Genomic DNA, 25204 nt, shown 5'->3' on the forward strand with positions numbered 1-25204 from the left:
GCAGTTAGTCCCAGTATTCTAATGATGATAGTCTAAGCAGTATTTCCTTAGAATGACTGCTAGCTGCTGTTAGAGAGTTGGTAAGCATGAGTGCAGTTGAAGAATGTGAAAGGAACTGCTTCCTGTTTGCTTCAACAGGAGGTACATGTTTGGGCAATTGGTATCCTAAAAGAAGAGGATTGTCCTGGCCAAGTTCAGAGACTGGAGTTGCAAATTTTTTCTTCAGAGATGTCCAGAACTGTGGATTGTTATGCATACCCCTCTTTTTCTCCTTTCCCATAAGCTACTCCTGTGTTAAAAAGGACTTAGCCACTCTGGAAAAATGTTGGAGGCACTAGAAGAAAAGATTCAGATGGATCCAAGGGCTCCATAGCAGAGAACAGTCTGATGCTTAAATGATCAGAGATCTTTTATTCTGGCAGTGAGGTAGTTTGGGGTCTTGGGGATCTGGATATGACTTGGGTAACACAAAAGAGTATGATTTTTTTTTTTCCTGTTTCCCTAACCCAAGTGTAGGTAGCTCCAACATAATGAAGTTCTTAGCCTTGCCAGTTGCTGAGTAAATATTGTACATCTAGTAGAATTTCTGCTTCTTTAGAAATTTCCTTTCATGTCCACCAATATTAACATTTTCATGTGTAATTCTTGCTAGGCTTTTCTGTTACTTGACCGGAATGACAGTGGTTTTTTTTTTTTCCCTTCCCTCCCCTTTTATTCTTTTCTTCTACCTGTTCCTCCCCAACACTCTCTCCAACATTGCAGAAAACATGAAGGAGCCCAGGCAGCGCAAAGATAACAGGCGCCCAGATCTGGAAATCTATAAGCCTGGTCTTTCCCGGCTAAGGAACAAACCTAAAATCAAGGAACCTTCTGGGGGTGATGAATTTAAGGATGAAATTGTTAATGACAGAGATTGTTCTGCTGTTGGAAATGGTACACAGCTCATTAAAGATGTCTGCAAGGAACTGGATAATCAACACCAAAATGGTCCTGTAGATCCAGAAAATACTCGGGCACAGGAGTCCTTTCCTAGGACTTCTGGACAAGAGGATCGAAGTCTAAGAATTATCAAGAGAACAAAGAAACCTGACATGCAGATCTACCAGCCTGGAAGGCGTTTGCAGACTGTTACCAAAGAATCAACTAGCAGGGTGGGTGAGGAAGAAATCCTCAACCAGGTAGAACAACTGAGAGTAGAAGAAGATGAATATAGGGGAAATGTGAAAGAGGAGGTTGTGAATAAACCAGATAAAGATGAGGCAGAAAAGAGCCTCAATGGTGACAGAGTAAGGGTTGCAAAGGGAGAAAAAGGAAGGAGGATTGAAAAGGGGGAGGGGATAAAGAAAGTGAATGATGACCCGGCACAGGGGAAGCCAGGTTCTGCAAAGCGCTACTCCCGCTCAGACAAACGGAGGAACCGATACCGCACTTGCAGTACCAGCTCAGCTGGCAGCAACAACAGTGCTGAGGGGGCTGGCCTGACTGATAACGGATGTCGTCGCCGCCGACAGGATCGGACCAAGGAGAGACCACGACTGAAGAAGCAAGTATCTATGTCCTCCACTGATTCTTTAGACGAGGACAGAATTGATGAGTCTGATGGACCCAGGAGGAGCTCGGAAAGGAAGAAACATTTAGAAAGAAGCTGGTCTGGCCGGGGGGAGGGAGAGCAGAAAAGCAACGGGAAAGAAAACCGAGGCACACTTCATGTCACTTTTGATGCAGAAACCATGAACAAAGATTCCCCCATGGTGAGATCATCCAGGGAGGATGTGGATAGGATAAAGCCTGACAAAGGCTTGAGCAGTGGGGGCAAAGGCTCTGAGAAGCAAGAGTCCAAAAACCTGAAGCAAGAACTTCGGGGTCGGGGACGAGGCATTCTGATTCTGCCTGCCCATACCACCCTATCTGTCAATTCAGCCGGTTCTCCAGAATCTGCACCTTTGGGACCTCGGCTTTTATTTGGATCTGGTAGTAAGGGATCTCGGAGTTGGGGCCGAGGAGGCACCACTCGACGATTATGGGACCCAAACAATCCTGATCAGAAACCTGCTCTAAAGAGCCAGACGCCCCAACTACATTTCTTGGACACTGATGATGAAGTCAGCCCTACTTCTTGGGGTGACTCCCGCCAGGCCCAAGCATCTTACTATAAGTTTCAAAACTCTGACAACCCCTATTATTACCCCCGGACACCAGGTCCTGCCTCCCAGTATCCTTATACAGGCTATAGCCCTCTGCAGTACCCAGTGGGCCCTACGAATGGTGTGTACCCTGGGCCTTACTACCCGGGCTACCCGACTCCAGCAGGACAGTATGTTTGTGGCCCTCTTCCTGCCAGCACCATGAGTCCTGAGGAGATGGAACAGCACATGAGGAACATGCAGCAGCAGGAGCTGCATAGGCTTCTCCGGGTGGCTGACAACCAGGAACTGCAGCTCAGCAACCTGCTCTCCAGGGACCGCATCAGTCCGGAGGGCCTGGAGAAGATGGCTCAGCTCAGGTATGGTGTGTTCCATCCCGGCTAGAGGGGAATGGAGATAAGCTGGAGGCATATGGGCTCCTGTGGCTGAGGAAGGTAGAAACTTTTTAGGCAGGTCACTGGGTGAGTTGTATATGGAAGGGGCAGTTTCTAGTCTTAGAGATGATTATGCTTCCCACTTTTTCTTTAAGAAAAAAAAAAAATCTTTAAGAGAACATGGAATCTGGAAATGGAAAAGGAAAGACTTTCCAGAATGCCAAGAAGTGAACAGCATATAACTTGTGGTGGAGATCTTATTTCAGCTGTTAAATTTAGGTAGAGGCATATGGGGAAAAACTACTTTCCTAGACATAACTGTCTTTAGAATGACATTCTGCTGCAGAGTGGAAAGTCAAATGAGTACTGTACCTGGTGGCATTTTGGATTTCCTGCCAAGGAAGGTGTTTAATTTGCAAGAAGCTCAAATCTTGGGTCTAGCCTTTCCTGTGGTGTATTTGGAGCTAGAAGTTGCATGTATTTTATTCCAGAGCTGAACTGCTGCAGCTATATGAGCGCTGTATCCTATTAGATATTGAGTTCTCTGATAATCAGAATGTGGATCAGATCCTGTGGAAGAATGCTTTCTATCAGGTGATTGAGAAGTTCAGGCAGCTTCTCAAGGATCCGAATGTTGAGAACCCAGAGCAGATTCGGAACAGACTTTTGGAGCTCTTGGATGAGGTAAACCATCATCTTTTTGCCCTCAGGATAAAGGCTTCAGCATTCTGTAGTTGTGATGGGTTTTTATCACCGGAAATATGATTTATGGCGGAACATTGACGAAATACTTTATGCTCTTTTCATGGGTTTAGGCCTACCCTACCCTGTTGCTTCCTTGGGATCATAACTAACTGGCAGTTGGAGTTAGTTCTGAGCTTGGAAATTTTCTGAATGTCTTGTTTGGAGGGCGGGTGGCTGTTGGGAGAGAAAGCATGTGTGTGTGTGTGTGTGTGTGTGTGTATGTGTGTGTCTGTGTGTGTGTGTGTCTGTGTGTGTGTGTGTGTGTGTGTGTGTGTGTGTTCTTTCATATTTTTAAAACCATGGAGGGGCTTATGCTATGGATTTGTCTTGTGTTTAGTTGGTGACCAGTAAATACTGTGTGTGCCTCTATTTACATGGGATGATTAAACATTAGCAGAACTGTGGACAGGTTACCTAACCCAGTTCCTGGTGGGTAGATTGGATCAGAACAGCCTGATTCAGCTGTTTCTTATTTTTTGTCTTTATAGGGTAGTGACTTCTTTGATAGTTTGCTTCAGAAGCTGCAGGTTACTTACAAGTTCAAACTGGAGGACTACATGGATGGTCTTGCCATTCGCAGCAAGCCATTACGCAAGACAGTAAGCCAGCTTCTATATCTTAAATGTATTCATCCATTTAGTAAGCATTTATCCAGTGTTAGTTATGTGCTAAGCACTGTGCTGGGTGTTGAGGATACAGAATGAAAGATACAGTCCAACGGGGGAACAGACTGATTAAACCAACAATTATAATGTAATAAGTACGTACTAATGTAATGTTATATATACAGTGTTGAAGGGGCACAGAGTGGAGTGGCTCTAATTCAGACTCGTGGGGTCAAGGAAAACTTCTGAGAGACTCTCAAGTCTTGAAACATGACCGGGAGTGGAAGGGGCAGTACAAGGTACAGCAAGAGAGAATTAGGCCTTGTTAGAAAGTGCAAGAAGTTCAGTATGCTGGTTTTTGTAATGTGGAGTCAGGCTGTTGTAGGAGGTAAAGCAAATGAAGTAGAAAGGGATAGATCAAAGACTTTTGTATGCCATAGTGAAGAGTTTGGACTTCATTTTGGAAAGCAGTGAGGAACCATTGATTGAACTTCAGTAAATGGATTTCTTCTTAGAACCAGTCACTCTGGCAAATGGATGAGTTTGGGCAAGAATGGAGGTAGGAGAGTCAGGTTGTGGGCCTGAACTAAGGTAGAAGTAATGGAGGTGGAAAAGAGGAAACAAATTGGAAAGATCTAAGGGAAATATAATTAACTCGCTGGCAATTTGATGTGAGTGATGAGACAGGAGGCATAAAGAGTGTAGATCATTTTCCAGTTTGTGCCTAGGAGAGTGGCTGGGAAGGAAGAGGTTAATAGTTCAGTTTTGGCTGTGTTTAAGTGGGAGAACTTAAAAATGCACAAAGAAGTATTCTGGTCTGTTTGAAGCTCAGGAGAAAGAGCTAAGCATGTGATATAGATTCAGAAGTCATCAATGTATAAGTGATAGTTGAAGGAGAAGTTGGGATGCTGGGATATATTGGCCAGTCAGCCAGAGAATAGGGGCGGATCAAATTTCTAGGTGGTAGTAGATAAAATTGGTAAAGTGCTGTAGAGTCATTGAATGTTAAGATTACTAAAAGTGTCCATTGGATGACTTTATTACAATTTATTTTCGTTGGAGAGGATGGAAGCCAGAGTATAGTGAATAAGAGGTGGGACAGTAGATAACAACAAAGGGAGGAATATAGACCATTCTTTTAAGAATCTTGGCTGCAGAGGCAAGGAGGGAAGATAGTAGTTAAAGGAGAACACAGTGTCAAGAGAAGTTTGTCTTTAACCTGGAAGAGGCTTAAGCGTATTTGTATATTGGGAGGAAAGAGCCAAAAGAAAGGAAGAGGTTAAAGACTCATTAGAGAAAGGCATATGAATTATGGAGCAGAGACTTCCTCTTGCTTTTCTATTTCTTCTGATGATTGCTGTGTACAAACTCTGTCATTAATCAACAAGTATTTGTTGAGATCTTCCTACATGCCATGTGCCTTTCTAGGCACACATGATTCATTGTGGAACAAGAAAGCCATGATCCCAGCTCCTGGAGTTTAGAGTTTGATTAGGGGTGAGTACGGATGTTGGATTAGTAATTACAGATGCAGTGACTTCGGCAGAGGATGTATGGTGCGGGTCTAATGTAAAGGGCTTTAGAGGATCCTAGAAGACTGAGGAAGTTGCGCTTAAGCTGGGGCTGAAGACCTGGGTTGTTAGCCAGATGAAGGTGTATGTGAAGATGCTAGAACATTCTCTGGAGAGGAAGTAGTATATATGCAGGTCCTGAAGTGGGAAAGAGCATGGTGTGTTAGGAAAACTGAGAGAAGTCTAATCTGACTGAGGCCCAGAGAGAGGCGGGAAGTGGTGTTGAAGAGATGAACAGAAGCTCGATCGTCTGGGACTTCATCCTAAGGAGAGCCTTTGCTGGAATTTGGTCCCCCCCCCCCCCCGTTGAGATGGCAGAGTGCTACAGTATGGAAACAGAATTGGTTTTTTTGGTGTTTTATTAGTTAACTACCGAGGGTTCTTGGTGTTCATTCATAGAATGTGCCGAATAGTGAGGACTCTGAAGGTATGTGACATGTAGTGGTATGTAACTTTGCTGAGGCACGCATTTGTTATGTATTAGGAGGCTGATGTGCTGCAGCTAGTTATTGAGCTCGTGGATGAGCCTTGCTAAGGCATCAGAATCTACCTCTTCTTGAAGCTTTGTTCTTTACTCGTGATGTGTTAATTTCTTGTGTGTGGTGAAGTGGAGTGGAATTGTATGTTACAAAGTGATGCTCCTTAGGTTTTTTGGTTGGACATATGTCTTGGGATTGAGAAAACTCTTGTTTTCTGAGTGACAGATTCCAAGCCCATTAGTGAGAAAACATACACGGAGAGGGAGAGAGAACTACAACTATGTTGTAGGTGTTTGGTAAAGGGTAGCTATATTATTAGTTCTAGGGGATATTACTGTTTTTTGCAAAGTGAGTGTAAGGCAGTAACACAGTACAGTGATAATAATAGTTTGAGGAGAGAGAGGACAGGAAAATAAAAGAATAAATAGTTATCTTACTATTTGTACATCACTTTATAATTTATGGAGTATTTAACACTTATTCTCTCCACTTACCTTGTGGAATATGTATTTCTACATTCAGATGAAGAAACTTGAGTCCTCCAAACAGTCCCAAAGACCTATGTAAAATCACACAACTCTGACATAGGTTTCCTGACTCCTAGTTTCAAAATGTTTTCTTCCATTTACTTGGGACTTGAAATAAGAATGACACCCTCTTGTTTCTGCCATTCTTTCTCATTAAATTTTGCATCATGTTGTTGGCTGTTTTTTAGTAGCCAAGTTTCGACTGAAAATTTTTACTTTGTTCAGGACTACTAGTGCCTTATTAATGCTGCTCTTGTCACTTTGATCCCATCCCTGTCCTTTGGGGTTGAAGTTACAGTTTCTTGGGTACACTACTAACTGATCATTTTTTCTGAAGGTAAAATATGCTTTGATCAGTGCCCAGCGGTGTATGATTTGCCAAGGAGATATCGCTAGGTATCGGGAACAAGCCAATGACACAGCAAACTACGGGAAAGCACGCAGGTACTTTTGCCTCTTGTTCATTGCTTCTCTTTCCTTGTGGCGTTAGGCTAAGCCCTATTAAGAGCAATGGGCCACCTGAGCTGCCTCCCATATGGAAGTCCTACAGTTGTCCCTATTGGTCTCTGTTACCAGGCTTTACCACTCCAGCGTTACATCTAACACTCCAGCTATGTCTTAAGCAGTAAGGGCTGTCAAGTGATGAAATGGAAAGAGTTGATGTGGAGCTAGCATTTTTTACTGTTTTTCTATTCCAGTTGGTACCTAAAGGCCCAGCATATTGCTCCCAAGAATGGGCGCCCCTATAACCAGTTGGCTCTGCTGGCAGTGTACACGGTAAGCAATCTTATGGACAAGGGAAGTGTTTCCAGGCAGTATCTTAGAAAGAATGGATTTTGATAGTATCAGCTCCTGGAGCTGGAATTCACCTGAACACTAAACCCAAAGAATATCCTTTGCTGCCTCCCATCCTCACCTTCCTTTTGTTCCTTTCAGAGGTAAGTTGTCAGTGATCCTTACTTCGGTTGAATCTGTGCTTGATCTGCTTTCATCGCCCTTCAGTTCCTAAGGGAGTGCTCATGTCCCAGCCAAACACCACTCTCTGTTTTTGACCAAGGCTTCTGCTCTGAATCTTAATCTTGTTGCTTCCCTTCGCTGTCCTGTTGAATAAGGTTACTCATTTCCAGAAGGAAAATAAGAATCCTTTTCACTTTTCCTTAAAGTCCTCTCCTATCCTTAAGTAGTCAGATCCTTCTTTTCCCCGGATATTCCTCTTAGCTTTCCACCCTAAGGAGCCCCTTTAGCAGAAGCACTTAGTTCCAAATCGTATCTTCCTAGATCTTACCAGACTTCTCTAAATGTACCTCTAACAGAGAGTCTTGGGAGCTGATAATGGCCCCTAGTAAGGAAGCTGAATTGAAGGGGGGGAAGTTCAATGGTAGGTATCAAAGATTTAAGTGTAAAGTAGCTAACATGTCATTTAGCAGGTAGCGTTTTCATAATTCTGTAAAATTCATTGCCCAAATAAACAATGTTTGAATTAAAAAAATTTTTTTGAATTAAAAATTTTTATTCCCCTTTACTCTACAAAAGATTCCAAAAAATTCCTACTGCTTAATTATGGATTGAAATTATTGATTAAATAACGTGGTTTACAGATACACTTCCTTCAAAATCTATTGAGTATCTTCACTCACTTTTTATTGTCTTTAGTACATTAACAGTATTGTGCAACCATCAACTCTGTCTAGTTCCAAGACATTTTCTTCACCCCAAAAGGAAACCCCATACCCATTACTCTCCATTCCTTCCACCTCTCAGCCTCTGGCAATCATTAGTTTATTTCTGTCTCAGGATCTATCTATTGAATGTTTCATGTAAATGGAATCATAGTATGTGACCTTTTATATCTGGCTTCTTTCATTTACCATAAAGTTTTTGAGGTTCATTTATGTTGTAGGATGTCTCAGCACTTCATTTGTATGACCAAGTAATACTCTCTTTGCATCAATATACCATACTTATTCATTAGTTGATGGACGTTTTGGTTGTTTTCAACTTTCACCTATTGTGAATAGTGCTTTGTCAAGTACAGGTATTTGTTTGAATATCTGTTTTCAGTTCTTTTGGGTCTATACCTAGGAGTGGAGGAGCACCTGGGTGCCTCAGTCAGTTAAGCGTGTGACTGTTGGTTTCGGCTCAGGTCATGATCTCATGGTTCATGGGTTCGAGCCCCATGTTGAGCTGACAGTGCAGAGCCTGCTTGGGATTCTCTCTTTTTTCCTTTCCTTCTGCTCTTCCCCTGCCCATGTGCTTTCTCTCTCTCTTTCCCACTCTCTAAAAAAACAAAAAAACAAAACAAAACAAAAAAACAAAGAAACAAGCTAGGAGTGGAATTGCTGGGTTGTATGGTAATTCTGTGTTTAACTTTTTAAGGGACCACCAAACTTCTTCATAGAGGCTGCACCATTTTACATTCCTACCAGCAATGTACAAGGGTTCCAGTTCCTCCATGTTCTCACCAACATTTGTTATTTTTCATTTTTTTGATTATGACCAGCCTAGTGAGTGTGAAGGGATATCTCTTTAATATTTGTTTCTTATTTTTTAAATTTTTTGGTCAGTTTTAGGTTTGCAGAGAAGTAAGCAGAAAGTACAGAGTTCCTATATATTCCCTCAACTCTCCTCTCCTCCATTTTCCCAGTCATTAACATCTTGCATTAGTGTAATACATTTGTTTATAATTGATGAGACAGCATTGATACGTTATCACTAACTAAAGTCCATAGTGTACATTAGGGTTCACTTTTATATTTTGTGTACATTTTGTGGATTTGAACAAATCTGTAATGACATGTATCCATCATTGTAGTGTCATACAGAGTAAGTTCACTGTCCTAAAAATACCCTGTGTTCCACCTTCCACCTGTTCATCCCCCCTCACTCCCTGAACCTCTAGCAATCTTAATTTTTACTGTCTCTGTAGTTTTGCTTTTTCTTGAATGTCATATAATTGGAACCATACAGTATGTAGCCTTTTCAGCTTTGCCTCTTTCACTTGGTAATATGCATTTAGGTTTATTTTTGTGGCTTGATAGCTCTTTTCTTTTTATTGTTGAGTAATAGTACTCCATTGTATGGATGTACCGCAGTTGGTTTATCCATTCCCCTATGGAAAGACATCTTGGTTGCTTACGAGTTTTGGTAATTATGAATAAAAATGCTATAAATGTTTGTGTGCAGGGCTTTGTGTGGACATAAGTTTTCATTTCATTTGAGTAAATACCAAAGGGTGTGATTGCTGGATTGTATGGTAAGAGCGGATGTAGTTTTGGAAGAAACTGCCAAATTGTCTTCTGAAGTGGCTGTGCCATTTTGCATTCCCGCTGGCCGTGGGTGAGAGTTCCCATTGCTCTGCATCCTCATAAGCATTTAGTGTTATCAGTGTTTTGGATTTTGGTCATTCTGATGGGTGTGTAGTGTTATCATCTTGTTTTACTTTGCAATTCCCTAATGATACATGATGTGGAGCATCTTTTCGTATGCTTATTTGCCATCTGTGTGCATCTTTTTGTGAGGTGTGTTGATCTTTTGCCCATTTTTAAATTGGGTTTTTTTTTTCTTACTGTTAAGTTTTAAAAGTATATTTTCGGAGTGACTGGGTGGCTCAGTCGGTTGAGCGTCTGACTTCAGCCCAGGTCATGATCCCGTGCTTTGTGGGTTCAAGCCCCACGTTGGGCTCTGTGCTGACAGGCTCAGAGCCTGGAGCCTGCTTTGGATTCTGTGTCTCCCTCTCTCTCTCCCCCTCCCCCACTCTGTCTATCTCCCAAAAATAAATAAATATCAAAAAAATTATTTAAAGAGTATATTTTGAATTTTTTTTAATTTTTCTTCTTCTTTTTTTTTTTTTTTACATTTATTTATTTTTGAGAAACAGAGTGAGACAAAGCGTGAGCAGGGGAGGGGCAGAGAGAGAAGGAGACACAGAATCTGATGCAGGCTCCAGGCTCTGAGCAACTGGTCAGCACAGAGCCTGATGCAGGGCTCGAACCCACAAACTGTGAGGTCATGACCTGAGCCAAAGTCGGACGCTCAACCGACTGAGACACACAGGCACCCCTATTTTGAAAATTTTTTAATGTTTATTTATTCTTGAGAAAGAGAGGCAGAGTGTGAGTTGGGGAGGGGCAGAGAGAGAGGGAGACACAGAATCCAAAGCAGGCTCCAGGCTCTGAGCTGTCAGCACAGAGCCTGATGCCGGGCTCGAACTCATGAACCAAAAGATCATGACCTGAGCCCAAGTCAGATGCTTAACCAACTGAGCCACCCAGGTGCCCCCAAGAGTATATTTTGAATACCACTCTTATCAGGTACGTGTTTTGCGAATGTTTTCTCTGTGTGTGGTTTATCTTTTCATTTTCTTTCTTTTTATTTTTTAATTAAAAAAATTTTTTTAAGTTTATTTTTGAGAGAGAGACGGGGAGAGTGAGCGGGGGAGGGACAGAGAGAGAGAGAGAGAGAGAAAGAGAGAGAGAGAGAGAGAGAGAGAGAGAGGGAGAGAGAGAGAGAGAGAAAGAATCCCAAGCAGGCTCTGCACTGTCAGCATGGAGCCTGACGTGGGGCTTGAACTCACAAACCATGAGATCATGACTTGACCTGAAACCAAGAGCTGGACGCTTAACTGACTGAGCCACCCAGGTGCCCCATATCTTTTCATTTTCTCAGCACAGAATAAGGTTTTAAATTTTAATGAAATCCATCTTATCAACTTTTTCTTTTGTGGATTGTGCTTATGGTTTAATATCTAAGAACTCTTCACCAAACCCAAGGTTACTTAGATTTTCTCCTGTGTTATCTTCTAGGATTTGTGTAGTTTTGCATTTTACATCTAGGTTCTGTGATCCATTTTGAGTTAATTGTTATGAAAGTTTTAAGGTCTGTGCAAGATCCATTGTTTTGCATGTGGATGTCCAGTTGTTTCAACTCCATTTGTTGAAAAGGTGATCCCTTCTCCATTGAATTGCCTTTCCTCCTCTGTCAAAGATCAGCTGACCATAACTGTGTGGGTCTCTTTCTGGGTTTTCTATTACATTCCATTGATCTATTTGGCTGTTCTTGGGCAGTACCATTGTCTTGATTACTGTAGCTTTATACTAAGTCTTGAAGTGAGGGAGTTTGGTCTTCTGACCATGTTCTTCTTTGTCAGTATTGTGTAGGCTATTCTGGATCTGCTTTTCTGTATTAGCTTTAGAATCAGTTTGTTGCTAACCTACAAATCTATTGATTTTGAAGTAGTATCTCATTGTGGTTTTGATTTGTATTTCCCTAATGACTAACGCTATTGAGCTGTACTTACTGGCCATTTGGAGAAATGTCTGTTCAAATCCTTTGCCCATTTTTTTCTTAAAAAAAATTTTTTTTTAAGTTTATAAACTTAGAGAGGAGCAAGGGAGGGGCAGAAAGAGAGGGAGAGAAAGAATCACAAGCAAGCTCTGCACTGACAGTGCAGAGCCCATTGCGGGGCTCAAACTCACAAACTGTGAGATCATGACCTGAGCTGGAGTCAAGAGTCAGATGCTTAACCAACTGAACCACCCTGGTGCCCTTGTCTTTTCACTTTCTTGATAATGTCTTCTGATGCCCAAAAGTTTTAAATTTTGATGAAGTCCAATTTATTTATCTTTTCTTTTGTTGCTTGTGCTTTTGTGTCATAGCTTTGAAACTATTATCAAATTCAGAGTTAAGCTATGTTTTCTTCTAGGAGTTTTTATAGTTATGGCTTCTGTATTTAGATCTTTGATCCGTTTTTCATTAATTTTTGTAGTTGGTGTGAAATAGAGTCCAACTTCAGTCTTTTGCATATAGATATCAATTGTTCCAGTACCATTTGTTGAATGTTCTTTCCCTATTGCCTAGTCTTGGAATTCTTGTTCAAAATCATTTGGTGCATGGTTTATTTCTGGACTCTTAGTTCTCTTCCATGGACCCATATGTCCCCCCTTATGCCAGCAACGCCAGCATTCTTTTAATTACTGTAGCTTTGTGGTCAGTTTTGAAATCAGGATATATGAGTTTTCCACCTTTATTCTTCTTTTTCAATATTATTTTTGCTATTTGGGGTTTCTTGTAATTCCATATGGATTTTAGGATCAGTTTTTTCATTTCTGCAAAAAGAGTCATTGGGATTTTCATAAGAATTAGGTTGACCGTGTAGTTGCTTTGGGGAGTATTTACACAGATGTTTTTGATTTATTTAGGTCTTCTTTAATTTCTTTCAGACACGTTTTATAATCTTCAGTATGTAAGTTTTACACGTTTACACTTGGTTATTAAATTCATTCCTAAGTATGTTACTCTTTTTGATGCTATTGTAAATGGAATTATTTTCTTAATTTCTCTTAAAGGTTGTTTATTACTAATGTATAGAAATATAATTGATTTTTGAGCATTGATCTTAGCCTTACAGCTTTACTGAATTCCCTCAATGGCTTTTCCCCATTCTGATTAAATTGGTATATTTTTCTTTCATAAATCTCTGACCTAAATTAGTAGTCCTTTCAAGTTCTTTTCCTCTGTCCCTCTTTTTCTGTCTGTCTTTTATCCTACTTGTCTTTTAGTGTCACTTTCTCAGTTTTCTGTGTCTTCTATCAGTATTTCAGTGAATCTCAAGAATTCAATGAGAACATGCTTGTGCACAGTGCTTTGCTAGGTACTCTGAATGATGCATATGTGATATGATCTGAAAAAAAGTATTGAAAAGACAAGTGAGGTGTGTAGACAGTGATACAAATTAGACTTCATGAAATGTGATGTGTTGATTGTTAAATGCACTGTTATTTTCTGGACCACTAAGAAAGAATATGTGAGTTATTATAAATGAGATATAATGGTAGATATTGATTGTAAATCAATTTCAGAGATGTTAAAATATGAAAAAATCATTGTAGAATTGACAAAACAGCCTAAAATCAAGTGAGTAGTATTGACTGAGATTAGTATGGAATAGAATAATATTAAAAATAGCCCCCATTGGAGACACCTGGCTGGCTCAGTCAGTAGAGCATGCAACTCTTGACCTAGGGGTTGTGAGTTTGAGCCCCACATTGGGTATACTAGAGATTACTTAAACATAAAATCTTAAAAAACAAATAGTCCCCATTGAACTGACTATAATAGTATGTCAGATATTCTGTTAAAGTGTATGCATTATATGAATTTTAATCTTTTTGGGAGCCATATGTGTGTAAACATCTCCATTTTACAGATAAGGAAACCTCTAGGTTGATTTCTTTTGAGTTATAGCTAATAAATGGCAGGACCAGTTCAAACTCAGGCAGTTGACCTTAGAATGTGTGTCTTTAACCATGCTAGCAGAATACAAGATGTAAGGTTTTTTGTTATTGTTGTTTGTTTGTTTGTTTGTTTAAAATGCAAGTTTTAAGGAATGAGTTACTGGGGAGAGAGAGAAGTTAGTATTCTAGATGCATTTTGAGACAGAAAAAAGGGGAAAAGTGTATATGAACTTGAAGAGAGAAAGGGTTTTTGACATTCCTTCTCCCTTTATTTCAGTGTTTTCTTTTTTTTTCTCCTTTCTGGCCTCTCTGTTTTACTTCTTTTCCTTATTAACTGGTTGTAAAACTGACTTGAAGTATTTATTTGCTGAATTCATTGGATAGTAGTTTGTATTTCCCTTCCTCAGTAGAGTCAGTGTGGTATAGTGAAAACGTGAACCAGACAGACCAAGGTTCATATATTGGCTTACCCGGGATTTGGCTTGGAGACCTTGTTGGACAACTTAGGTTGTTGGACAGCAATCTCCTTGAGCTTCCGTTTCCTCATTTCTAAAATGGGAATAATCATGCCTGTGGGGCAGTGTCCTTAGGCTTAGAGGTAAAATCTATAAAGTGATGGTCACTTGTCTCACTATATTTAATCAGTGATGTTGCCATTGTTTATAATTTTTAAAACACTAATTAGTGAGCTGAACCTTGTCTTTTTCTAAAACCAAAAGGTAACTGGATTTTATATTTCATGAGGCTCTTCATTCTTTTTCTCCTCCTTGTGAGCACTTGGCTCATAAGATACAGTACTGTGCAAGAAGAGCTCTCTGATGTAGTTGCCATGGCTTCTTCCGTGGATAGCATTCTGATTTTCTTATTGGAATTCCTCACAGCCTGGGAGAGATAGTAATTTTCTAGGTCAGCTGACTCAGGCTGGAGTCAGAAAAAGAATTGGTTGACTCGATGTCTTTGGCCTCTTTCTGCAGAGGAGGAAGCTTGATGCTGTCTATTACTATATGCGCAGTTTAGCTGCCAGCAACCCTATCCTGACTGCCAAGGAGAGTCTCATGAGCTTGTTTGAAGAGACCAAACGAAAGGTGAGTGGGGATGCAGGCAGACTCATTCCTTCCTAACAGAATGTGTTTCTCTTAGTGCCTCTGTGTCCTCAGGGGAATGACTTATGATGGCCTCAAGGGGTCCCGTTGGGCTGTGCTGATGGAGTCAGTCAGCCTCTATGCAGAACCAAACTCATGTTTAGGAAAGTTCTCCAGGGCCCTTGGGTGTGCATCTTGTTTATGGAGTTAATAACGCCTATGAGACAAAGCAGATGATACTTTGCTACTTTGGGACTATAGCAAAGTCTTTACTTTTTATAGCCCTTGGGCAACAAACTCAGGTGAGGTGAGCGCCTCTTTTTATTAGCTGAATTCCAGGAGAGTCTGAGCTTATGTGTTTGTATATTGTACAGGCAGAACAGATGGAAAAAAAGCAACATGAGGAGTTGGAACTGAGCCCTGACCAATGGCGGAAAGGAAAGAAGTCTACTTTCCGGCATGTTGGAGATGACACCACTCGCTTAGAGATCTGGATCCACCCATCACATCCTCGGTCCTCCCAGGGCACTGAATCTGGGAAGGATTCTGAGCAGGAGAATGGGCTGGGCAGCCTGAGCCCAAGTGATGTAAGTTGCTGAGGGTGATCTAATGAGCAAGACTAACTAAGTAAACATGGGTGCCCCAGTACATGCAACTGGGAATCAGTGCACAGACATTTACCATTAATCACAGGGAAGGTAAATCACTTCAGGCTCTCTGATGTCATCTCTCACTTCCAGCTACACTTCTTTCACTTTATTATATGCTTCCCTCTCTCACCACTATGTGGCACTGTAGAATTTAGTAAAACTAGTTTTTCTAGAGGAAGATTTACTTAGCATAGGATGAGAATTTTTTGCTGCTTTGGCTTTGGAGTCACCAATATGATGCTTCCGAATTCTGTTGTGATTTTGTGAAGCTAGAGAGAGAGCATAGTTGGAAAACTGCAAATGGCTGGTTCATTGTGCCTTGAGAGTAAAATTCATAGTGGAGTGAATGATGGTGTGATCTTACCCTTCTCCTATCTACCCTTCTAATCTTACCCTTCTCCAAACTTTTCACAAAGCAGCCAGAGTTATATCTCTAAAATGTGTATCTGACAAGTTACTTCTTAGAAATAAGAATGAGAGTTTGCTACAATAATCCAAGTAAGATGTGAAAAAGATCTGAACCAGGAAATAGCTCTGGAGATGGGGAGAAGTGAACAGATATATGATATATATTAATGAGGTAGAATCCAAAGGACCTGATTGGACATGGGGAGCTGAAGGACAAGAGGAAGTCAAAAGTAATACCTATTTAGGTGTTGCTGGCTTGGAAACCAGGTGAGTACTGGTCTATTCCTTGAGATAGAGAATAGAGGTAGAATTGGTTTTAGGAGAAAAACAATGAGTTTAGTTTTGGACATGCTGGAATTTCTGTAGGACACTGATGAAAAGAGATTTAAAGGCTAACATATCAAAAGTGGGGAGAGTGTTCTAAGTTAGAGATGAAGATATTTGAAGGCATCCCCTTATAGATGGAATTGAAGTCATGAGAGTAGATTTAGTCACTTGAGGAGAAAACAGTGATAAATAGGCTGAAGGTCTAAGAGAGTAAGGAGATAGATGGCAGGGAGACGTCCTTGCAGAGAACTGGAAGGGAGTAGAATCTGGAGCGCAAGTGCAGAGATTAGCCTGACTGAAGGTGAGAGATCCTTCTTTCTTATGCTTGAGGGAGAAGGGGGCAGGTAATTGGGGATCAGGTAAGTTTGTGGGTATTAGAGGAGAAAGATGTTTACTTTTTTCTCTTTAAAGTTGGAGACATTGTTGTCTGCTAAGAATGAATCAAAAGTAGTAGAATAGGAAGACTTCTTTGTGGTTTCATTTAAAATTGCCATTTTCTCTTTTTATGTCCTTCTTTAGCTCTTTTCTGCATGACTTGGAAAGTAGACATTGCTTATGAATGAAACTTCCAGTTTGCTATGTGCCATGATTTGCATGGGGTGCTTCAGGGGAGACTGAAGGTAGACTGTCTCACTGTTGCCCTTTTCTAGTTTGGATATTGCAGCCCCAAATTGGAAGCCTATATGAATAAGAGAGGAGTCATTCTATTGGGTTAGCTCCACTGTCTGTCTTTAAAATGAAAGCAGCGGGGTGCCTGGGTGGCTGTCGGTTAAGCATCCCACTTTGGCTCAGGTCACGATCTCACAGTTTGTGGGTTCGAGCCCTTTGTCGGGCTCTGTGCTGACAGCTCAGAGTCTGGAACCTGGAGCCTGCTTTGGATTCTGTGTCTCCCTCTCTCTCTGCCCCTCCCCTGCTTGTGCTGTATCTCTCTCTAAAAAAATAAATAAATGTTTAAATAAATAAATAAATGTTTAAATAAATAAATGTTTAAATAAATAAATAAATAAATAAAATGAAAGCAGCAACAGCAATTTGAGAAAGCATTTTATGGCTTTCTTTGACCTTGGCCTCAAGGTTGGGGAGTATCCTTTGTAAAGGTTAAGGTTGTAACTAATACTCTATAGATCTCACTCTCCCATTGTGCTTCATTGATTTTTAAGTACTGTGTCTATAAGTTTATGTTTTTATTCTTTTTTTTTTTTAATGTTTATTCAGTTTTGAAAGACAGAGACAGAGCACAAGCAGGGGTGGGGCGGAGAGAGAGGGGGACACAGAATCTGAAGCAGGCTCCAGGCTCTGAGCTGTCAGCACAGAGCCCGACGTGGGGCTTGAACTCATGAACCCGGAGATCATGCCCTGAGCCGAAGTCAGACGCTCAACCGACTCAGCTACCCAGGCGCCCCATTTATGTTTTCATTCTTGTTTGCATCTCAGAGAAGGCATTTTCAGTTTATGGGCTGTCATTAGGTGTATTAAGTTTTATTAATTATTTTATTTTTAATTTTACTAATAATATATGAATGTAAGTTTAGTAGAAATTTCAAATGATTAAAGATATTAGCGGAGTGAAGTGGTCATTTCTTTCGTAACTATTCATGTTGTTTATGTATTTTCACCTTACTTATTCTTGGGTAATTACTTTCCTTAATTTCTCTTAAATTTACATCTGTGAGGTTGGGCTTTTAGTTTGAGACTGCCAGCACCAGGGGAAGAAGTCTGCAGTTTCATAGCTCTTCGTTTATCCAGCCAGGAAACCTCCCTTCCTTTTTCACCTGCTTTCTCAGACCCTAAGTCTGCTTCCCATATTTTCTTTTTTAGAGAAGGCCCCAAGAACTTGGCTTGTTCTCTCTATTCCTTGGAACCTATAGTTGACAAGAAGTGGGGATTTAGTCACAGACATTTGAGTGATTAGGCATTGGGGATACAGATAGAGATTAAAACAACCAAAAACAACCAAAAATGATCTTTGACCTCAGGGAGCACTCAGTCATGTGGGGAAGACAAAAACATGCATATGTGATTATAGTGCAGTGTGCCAAGTGCTATGATAAAGGGGAGCATGAGAGGCTACAGAAGAACAGGGTCAGGGCACCTAATTTGGGCAGGGTTTCGGAAGGGTTAGGCATTTTGCAGCTGAAGGATGATGTAAGGGCATTTCCTCTCTGAGACCTGAGGCTTGGGAACTGCAGTATGGCCGAAGGCTATACTATATATATACTTTTCTCGATTTCCACTACCACCATCCTAGTCCAAGCTCTCATCGGTAATCCACAGACTTTTGAAAAAGTTCCTAATGGTCTTTTCACATTTATTCTTGGTCCTCCTTTGACATTTATTTTTCTTTTTTTCTTTTATTATTATTTTTTAATTAAAAAAATTTTTTTTAGAATTTTTTTTTTTTTTTTTGAGAGCGAGCAAGGGAGAGGCAGGGAGAGAGAGAGAGAGAGAGGAGAGAGAGAATCCCAAGCAGGCTCTGCGCTGTCAGAGGAGAGCCCAGTGTAGGGCTCAAACCCATGAACTATTAGATTATGACCTGAGCTGAAACCAACAGTTGGACACTTAACCTACTGAGCCACCCAGGTACCCCTTATTTTACTATTTTTTAATGTTTATTTATTTATTTATTTTGAGTGAGTGCATATGTGTGTGCGCAAGCAAGAGTCAGGGGCAGAGAGATAGGAGAGAGAGAGAGAGAGAGAGAGAGAGAGAGAGAGAGAGAGAATTCCAAGCAGGCTCTGTGCTGTGAGTGCGAGGCTTGATCCCATGGACCATGAGATCATGACCTGAGCCAAAATCAAGAGTTGGACGCTTAACTGAATGAGCCACCAGGCACCCCAGGCCTTTTTTTAGATAGTAACCTAAGTGAGCTTCCAGATACACATTTTTGATTGAAAGTCTTCAGTTGTTTCTGTTTGCTCTCGGAGTCATGTCCAAAATCTGTACTGTAGTATACTGGGCCCCACATGATTTGGCCCCTGCAACTTCTGACCATACCTTCTCACCATACTTCTCTTCCACCCCCCCACCCCCAGCCCTGTTGTACTGGTTTCTTCGTGAAGGGCCCAAGTTCTTTTCTGACCCTTGGCTATCACACATTCTCTCTTTCTGCAGTGCTCTTCTCTATCAGTCCCATTCTTATCCTTAAATTCTCAGTCTAAATATCATTTCCCTTTTCCAGGGAAGCTTTTTCTGATCCCTGAGCCTGGATGTTACCCCTTTGTAACCACATTTTTAATTAAGTACTTTTGGGTACAGTTTTGTTGTTGTTGGTTAAAATCTTTCCCTTGCTGGATTCATGGCTCTGTGAGAGGTCCATATCTATTTGTTCACTTACTTTATCCCCAGTGCCCACATTTACAGGAGTTTAAATAAATCTTAGTTGAATATATAAATGATGGAAGAAACTGAGGAATGAGGCTGGAGACGGTGGAGGGGAGCAGATCCTTCATAAATACTGAGGAATTTGGATATCAGGTATTAAGGATTTTAAGCAGTAGGATTTTAAGCTGGGACATAATCAGATTGTGTGATGATCCTCTTTTCAGTACTTCTCTTAGAACAGATTTCTTTTATTTTTTTTAAAGGGGATTTTTTTTTTAATTGCAAAAGTAATACCAATACGGATACCACTGTATCTACATCAGTGTCCATGAAGTTTAAAATGAGAGTCCCTTGTATTCTTGCCTTCAGAGACACCACTATTAACTATTTGATGGAGGCCCTTCCAGACCTTTTTTCCAAGCATTTATAAGTGTGTACACGTACACACATACCTGTAGACACATAGAATATATTTTTAACAAAAATGGGATTATTCTTTGCACATGTCCCCTGCTATCTGAAAATAGAGCATTGCTATGAAATGTTTCATAAGCCAAAATGGCATAAAGCAGAGAAACTGTTGCCATTAATTTGTATGGAAAATTTTTTCGACGTTCCCAGACCTCCAAAATACCCTCTTTTAGGCTGTTCTGATACCATAAGACACATCTTGCTAGTGGATGCACAGAATAGATCAGACAAAGCACAGATGCTGGCAGACACAGTTCAGAGCTCTGGTGGCCTGATGCTGAGGTGACGAGTGTAGTTCCCAGAGAAGGAGCTTGGTGGTGCCACTCGAGGTACGCGCTGCCTCTGAAGACAAATGCTGAATGCTAGCTTCGCTTTTCAGCTTTTTTATAAAAGCCAAAATCCCCTTTGGATTTCTTTCAGTTAGCAAAAGTGGTACTATTGTAGGTCTTTCGTAAAAATAAAGTGATACAGCATGAACTTTTGAAAAGCAAGGGATATCTGTATATACTAATCTATAATTTGCTTTTTTAAATTATCAGCTGGACATACAATTGGTTCTGTTATAATGTTATAATGTAACATACTTCCTAAAATTCCCTGTACTATGTAAAATCACACAGTAAAAACCACAGAGCTTATGGGGAAGATGGGGATAGGGGCACAATACTCAAAAACTTCCTCAGTGATGTATTAAAAAAAAGATATGAACCTGATAAGGCAGTTGTGCAATTTTATACATTATCCATTGATTAAGAAATAAAAAGATACTAGGGTGCCTGCGTGGCTCAGTCAGTTGAGCATCAGACTTCGGCTCAGGTCATGATCTCGTGGTCCACAGTCCGTGGGTTCGAGCCCTGTGTCAGGCTCTGTGCTGACGGGTTGGAGCCTTGGACCCTGCTTCGGATTCTGTGTCTCCTTCTCTCTCTGCCCCTCCCCCACTCATGCTCTGTGTCTGTCTCAATAAATAAACATTAGAAAAAATTTAGAAGTACAAAAATACTATTTTGAAAAAGAAATGAACTTTGCCTACAGAAATGGGCTTCAGAAGGACTAAAGCTTCCCGTTCCACTTTTTTTTTTTTTTTTTGGTGAGAGAGAGTGAGAGAGAGAGTGCGCGAGTGAGTGAGGGGCAGAGAGGGAATCCTGAAGTGGGGCTCAAGCTCACCCGATACGGGGCTCGAACTCACAAACCGTGAGACCTAAGCTGAAGACGCATGCTTAACCAACTGAGCCACCTGGGTGCCCCCCGTTACACTCTTTTTTAGAGAGAAGGATGATAGCTTGTGGATTCTTGTGAAGTGATGGAGGGAAGGTTATTTGGAATTGTACGAGTAGGTATAACATCACATGTGGGTAGGTTTAGCTTCTATGAGTTCACATGGTGAACTGTAGTAGCTGGGAGATATTTGGGGAGAGAGAGGGAGTGAGCGTGTGAGCGTGTGTGTGTGTGTTTTATATTCCTGTGTAGCTGGGTTCAGTTGAGTGCAGTTTCCTATATTCACTCGGTGTTTCTCATGAACAGAATCATGCATAAGGAGATGCAAAATTTGTGTTCTACTCAAAATGTTCCCTAACACATTTATCACAATGGAACAAACATATATTTTCAAAACAAGGATTATAGCAAAACAGACTCTATTTCTACTTGTCCAAGAGTATCTTTTCTTAGTATGTTCTTAGTGTGGCTGAATATTTCATTATGAAGGTATGTGTCATTTGCTTAACTTAATCTGTGTAATTTAAATATTTGCTGAACATTGCTTGTTCATTTTAGTTGTCTTCTTTGGATGATTAGCCTTACTAAGAACTACTCCTTTGACAATTCCCATTTCTAGCACAAACTACTAAAATTTACATCCATGAATAAGAAACAGAAAATTTGTAGTTTCAAGTAGTTGTTAGTAATGATAGTAGAGTCCCCACTAGTTTGTTCTCTCTCTGCCAAGCACAGGTTTTGGATCTCTCTCTGAGTGGCTGCAGGAGGTTAGCTTGTGGGTTGTTGGTTTTTAGCCTTGAGATGTGGTTTGGGTTGAACATGCTACCTGGGGAGGGACTGCCAACCTCAACTGTAAATGGCATCCTTTTAAACTAATTGAGACTTCTATTTAAACTCTACCCCTGACAGCTAGGCTACTCAAATTCAGTGTCACAAGGGTCCCAAGCATTCTTTATTTAGCAGGTGTGCCTTCTGCTATGCCTCAGGTCCCTTTGGAAATCAGAAAAAGGTACTGCTTAGCAAACAAGTTGTTGCAGACAGTGAGTTAATTAAGGAGATTATAGCATCAGAGACCCGTTTTCACACTGAAAGGCCAGGGAACTGCTCTGTTTGTATCTTGAATCCAATGTAACTTGTGTCTGTTGACTGGGGAAGAATGAGCAAGTGAGAATGGGAGTCGTTAACAGATGTTTGTCTCTCCAACTTCATTGAGTTCTCATGTTTTGGCATGATTTGATTTCCTTTTCCCAGCTGACTGTGGTTACTGTATAACGTGTTTGGTGCCATGTGTGGAAAATGGCTTTAGGTAATGAAATGTCATTGTGTATTTGGCCAAACTCTTGACAAGCCTTCCTTCCTTTTGGCCCTTCAGAATGGTTTTGGGGTTCAGTCTGGACTGTACTTCAGTAGCTCCTAATAGCAATCATTTGGCCTTTCCTTATTTGAATCTCATATCCTATTTCATCCACCAAATGATATTGTTTGCCTTGTTTTTTTTCTTTTTGTTCCTGTTCCTTCTGTCACATTCCAATATTTATTTTATTTCTTTGCATAGTTCCCCCCCACCTCCCCAGGACTTGTTCATGTCCAGTCCAGAATTTACTGCAGTTATTCTTGAGTTTTTGGAGTAGACGGCTGCCTTCTGGGTCCAGTGTTTAACCAGACTGAAGGTTAGTTTACCTGTCCTGTGCCTCTGTTCTAGGGTTGTAAACATGAATACAACATTGTTACTACCTCAAAGAGTTTACAGTCTAGTGCGTGGGTCAGCAAGCCTTTTCTGTAAAAGACCATATAGTCAATATTTGAGGCTTTACAGGTCCTATGGTCTCTTTTACAGCTACTCACCTCTGCAGTTGTAGTGCTAAAATAGCCATAGACGGTACCTAACTGAATGAGCATGGCTGTGTTCCAGTAAAACTTTATTTACAAAGACTGGTGGCAGCCTGCCTTTGGCCTGTGGGCCTCGTTTGCCAGCTTCTGATCTGCTGGAAGTCATGGCTATGTAAACAGAATGTTTCAGCATACAGTTGGTTATTGTCATTTGCGGTAGTTATGTGCTATAAAGTCACCACAGACACTGAATTAGTGAATACTGAACCATTGCTTCTAAAGGAAAAACAGGATTAGGTTTCTGTGAGCCTCTGGTTATAAGAATTTCATCAGGTGATTAATACATAATCTTGTTTTATGTAGGTTTCTGTTTAAAGTCACTTTATTTAATATATATTGGTGACTCCTGGCCAGCAGCACTATAACTTGTGCCTGAACAAATACACACATTTTCTCTGTAAGGCACATCCCAGCCTTCTTGCACTTAGGAACACTAGATAGCATTTCAAGCACTATGCTTGGAGGCCATTTTAAAGTGAAATCACCAACAAAAAGCACACAAATGTGAAAGGCATGGCACTGATAGATTGTGAAAAGGGCCCTTGTTTAAAGTATGAGAACTTGAACAAAAAGGCAGAGAGTCACCTTGTTGGACCTCAGCTGGGAACAGGTGTATCAGGGAACTTGAATTTTTTGCCACTCTGTGTGTGTCCACGAGTGTCTGTGGAAACCCCATGGGGATTGATTTTGGTGTTACTAATAAGTTTTAGCAAGTAGCTGAATTCACAAATATGAAGTCTACAAATAATGATGACCAAGTATATTGTGGTAAGCGTCATGAGGGAGGTGTGCGTTGGGTACCGTGGAAGCATGGGGAAGGGCTACTTGGTTCAGTCCAGGTGGAAGCATGGGTTGTAGTGAGGAAAAGGGGAGTCACTTTGGAAGACTTCTTGGAAAAGTTAACTAGGCCAGGTGAGAAGAGAGTGTTCCAAGTAGAAGAGACAGCATGGGCAAAGGCAGAGGAGGTGTGGCACAGCAGAGGGTTTGCAGGTATCTAAACATACGGTAATTTGGAGGATCATGTGAGGAAGGTGGAGTAGGAGAGAGACTGAGCCTTCAGGAACACTTTCTTGTTTGGTGCTGTGGTGTGTATGGGTAGTGGTCAGTGGGCTGGGCCCAAATAATGTACTTCTGGATGCTGGAAATAATTTGTTTCTGGAATTTCTCATTGTTTGCTTGTCATGTCTGCGTTGTTAATTCAACAAAAGCAGTACTGTTTCATTCACTCAATTAGGTAGGATGGAAATTGACTGAATTTTTTGTCCTGCAGTTTGTTGATTAAAATTTGAGGGCTGCTCTTTTAGACAGTTCTTTAGGCATTGTGAACTCAAACATGCAGAAGATACTAGTGATGTTTCTTTGCGTCTTGGTTGTTGGAGGAAATTGCCAATGGCTTTAAGTAGGGCAAACCTCTTTTTCTCTTCATTTTGGTATTTTTATTGCCTTTAAAAAGTTACAAAGCCAACACATCCTTACTGTAAAAAATTTGAAAGTGCAGACAAACAATGTGTTTGTACCATCTAGTGTTGACCACTACTAACATCTTAGGGTTTGCTTTTCCTGCATGTTTAATGCTTATTTATTTTTGAGAGAGGGAGAGAGACGGAGCGTGAGCAGAGGGTGGGGGTGCAGAGAGAGAGGGAGGCACAGAATCCGATGCAGGCTCCAGGCTCTGAGCTGTCAGCATAGAGCCTGACACAGAGCTCAAACCCACGAACTGTGAGAGCATGACCTGAGCAGAAGTCAGACGCTCAACCGACTGAGCCACCCAGGCGCCCCTCCTGCATGTTTATATAGGGCATAGCACATAGATTGGAAATGGCTAACACCCATTAACCTGGGGAGTCAAAAGAGAAAAATCCATGCCTGATTATCAACTCAGAACTGGGTTGGAAAAGTGGTATTCTAATTTCAGAAGTCAAACACAGATACCTGTATCTTGCTATTTATCCAAGTAGCACAGTGAGTGACACCATAATGTTCTCCCTTTCCTGTGTAAAGAGGAACTTCTCAAGCTACATCAATAAAGAAGAACAAGTTCAAGAAAGATTAGACATCTAATAGGACTCATTCTAGTTTTGAAAGATTGAGTATAAAAGGGTCCGTTTCATGAGGAAGCATCTTGAACTGGTAATAAATTGGGGCATGAGGGCTAATTTGAGGC

General features: G+C 40.9%; 1 protein-coding gene across 6 annotated transcripts in view; it reads left to right on the forward strand.

Annotated features, from left to right (window-relative positions):
• Window positions 1–25204, forward strand: part of SMG6 (SMG6 nonsense mediated mRNA decay factor) — a 226297-nt gene that overhangs the window by 1551 nt on the left and 199542 nt on the right. For 5 of the 6 annotated variants that reach the window (XM_042965412.1, XM_042965413.1, XM_042965414.1 and 2 more), the window contains exons 2-8: window positions 763–2503; window positions 3010–3202; window positions 3751–3861; window positions 6782–6888; window positions 7143–7221; window positions 14651–14761; window positions 15133–15345. In XM_042965412.1, coding sequence (XP_042821346.1) covers window positions 763–2503; window positions 3010–3202; window positions 3751–3861; window positions 6782–6888; window positions 7143–7221; window positions 14651–14761; window positions 15133–15345 — 2555 coding nt within the window. Of the gene's footprint in view, window positions 1–62; window positions 142–762; window positions 2504–3009; window positions 3203–3750; window positions 3862–6781; window positions 6889–7142; window positions 7222–14650; window positions 14762–15132; window positions 15346–25204 lie in introns of those variants that run through there. The other variant, XM_042965411.1, reaches the window with a different exon arrangement.

The sequence above is a fragment of the Panthera tigris genome, chromosome E1, assembly GCF_018350195.1.
Source record: "Panthera tigris isolate Pti1 chromosome E1, P.tigris_Pti1_mat1.1, whole genome shotgun sequence".
Taxonomy (NCBI): domain Eukaryota; kingdom Metazoa; phylum Chordata; class Mammalia; order Carnivora; family Felidae; genus Panthera; species Panthera tigris.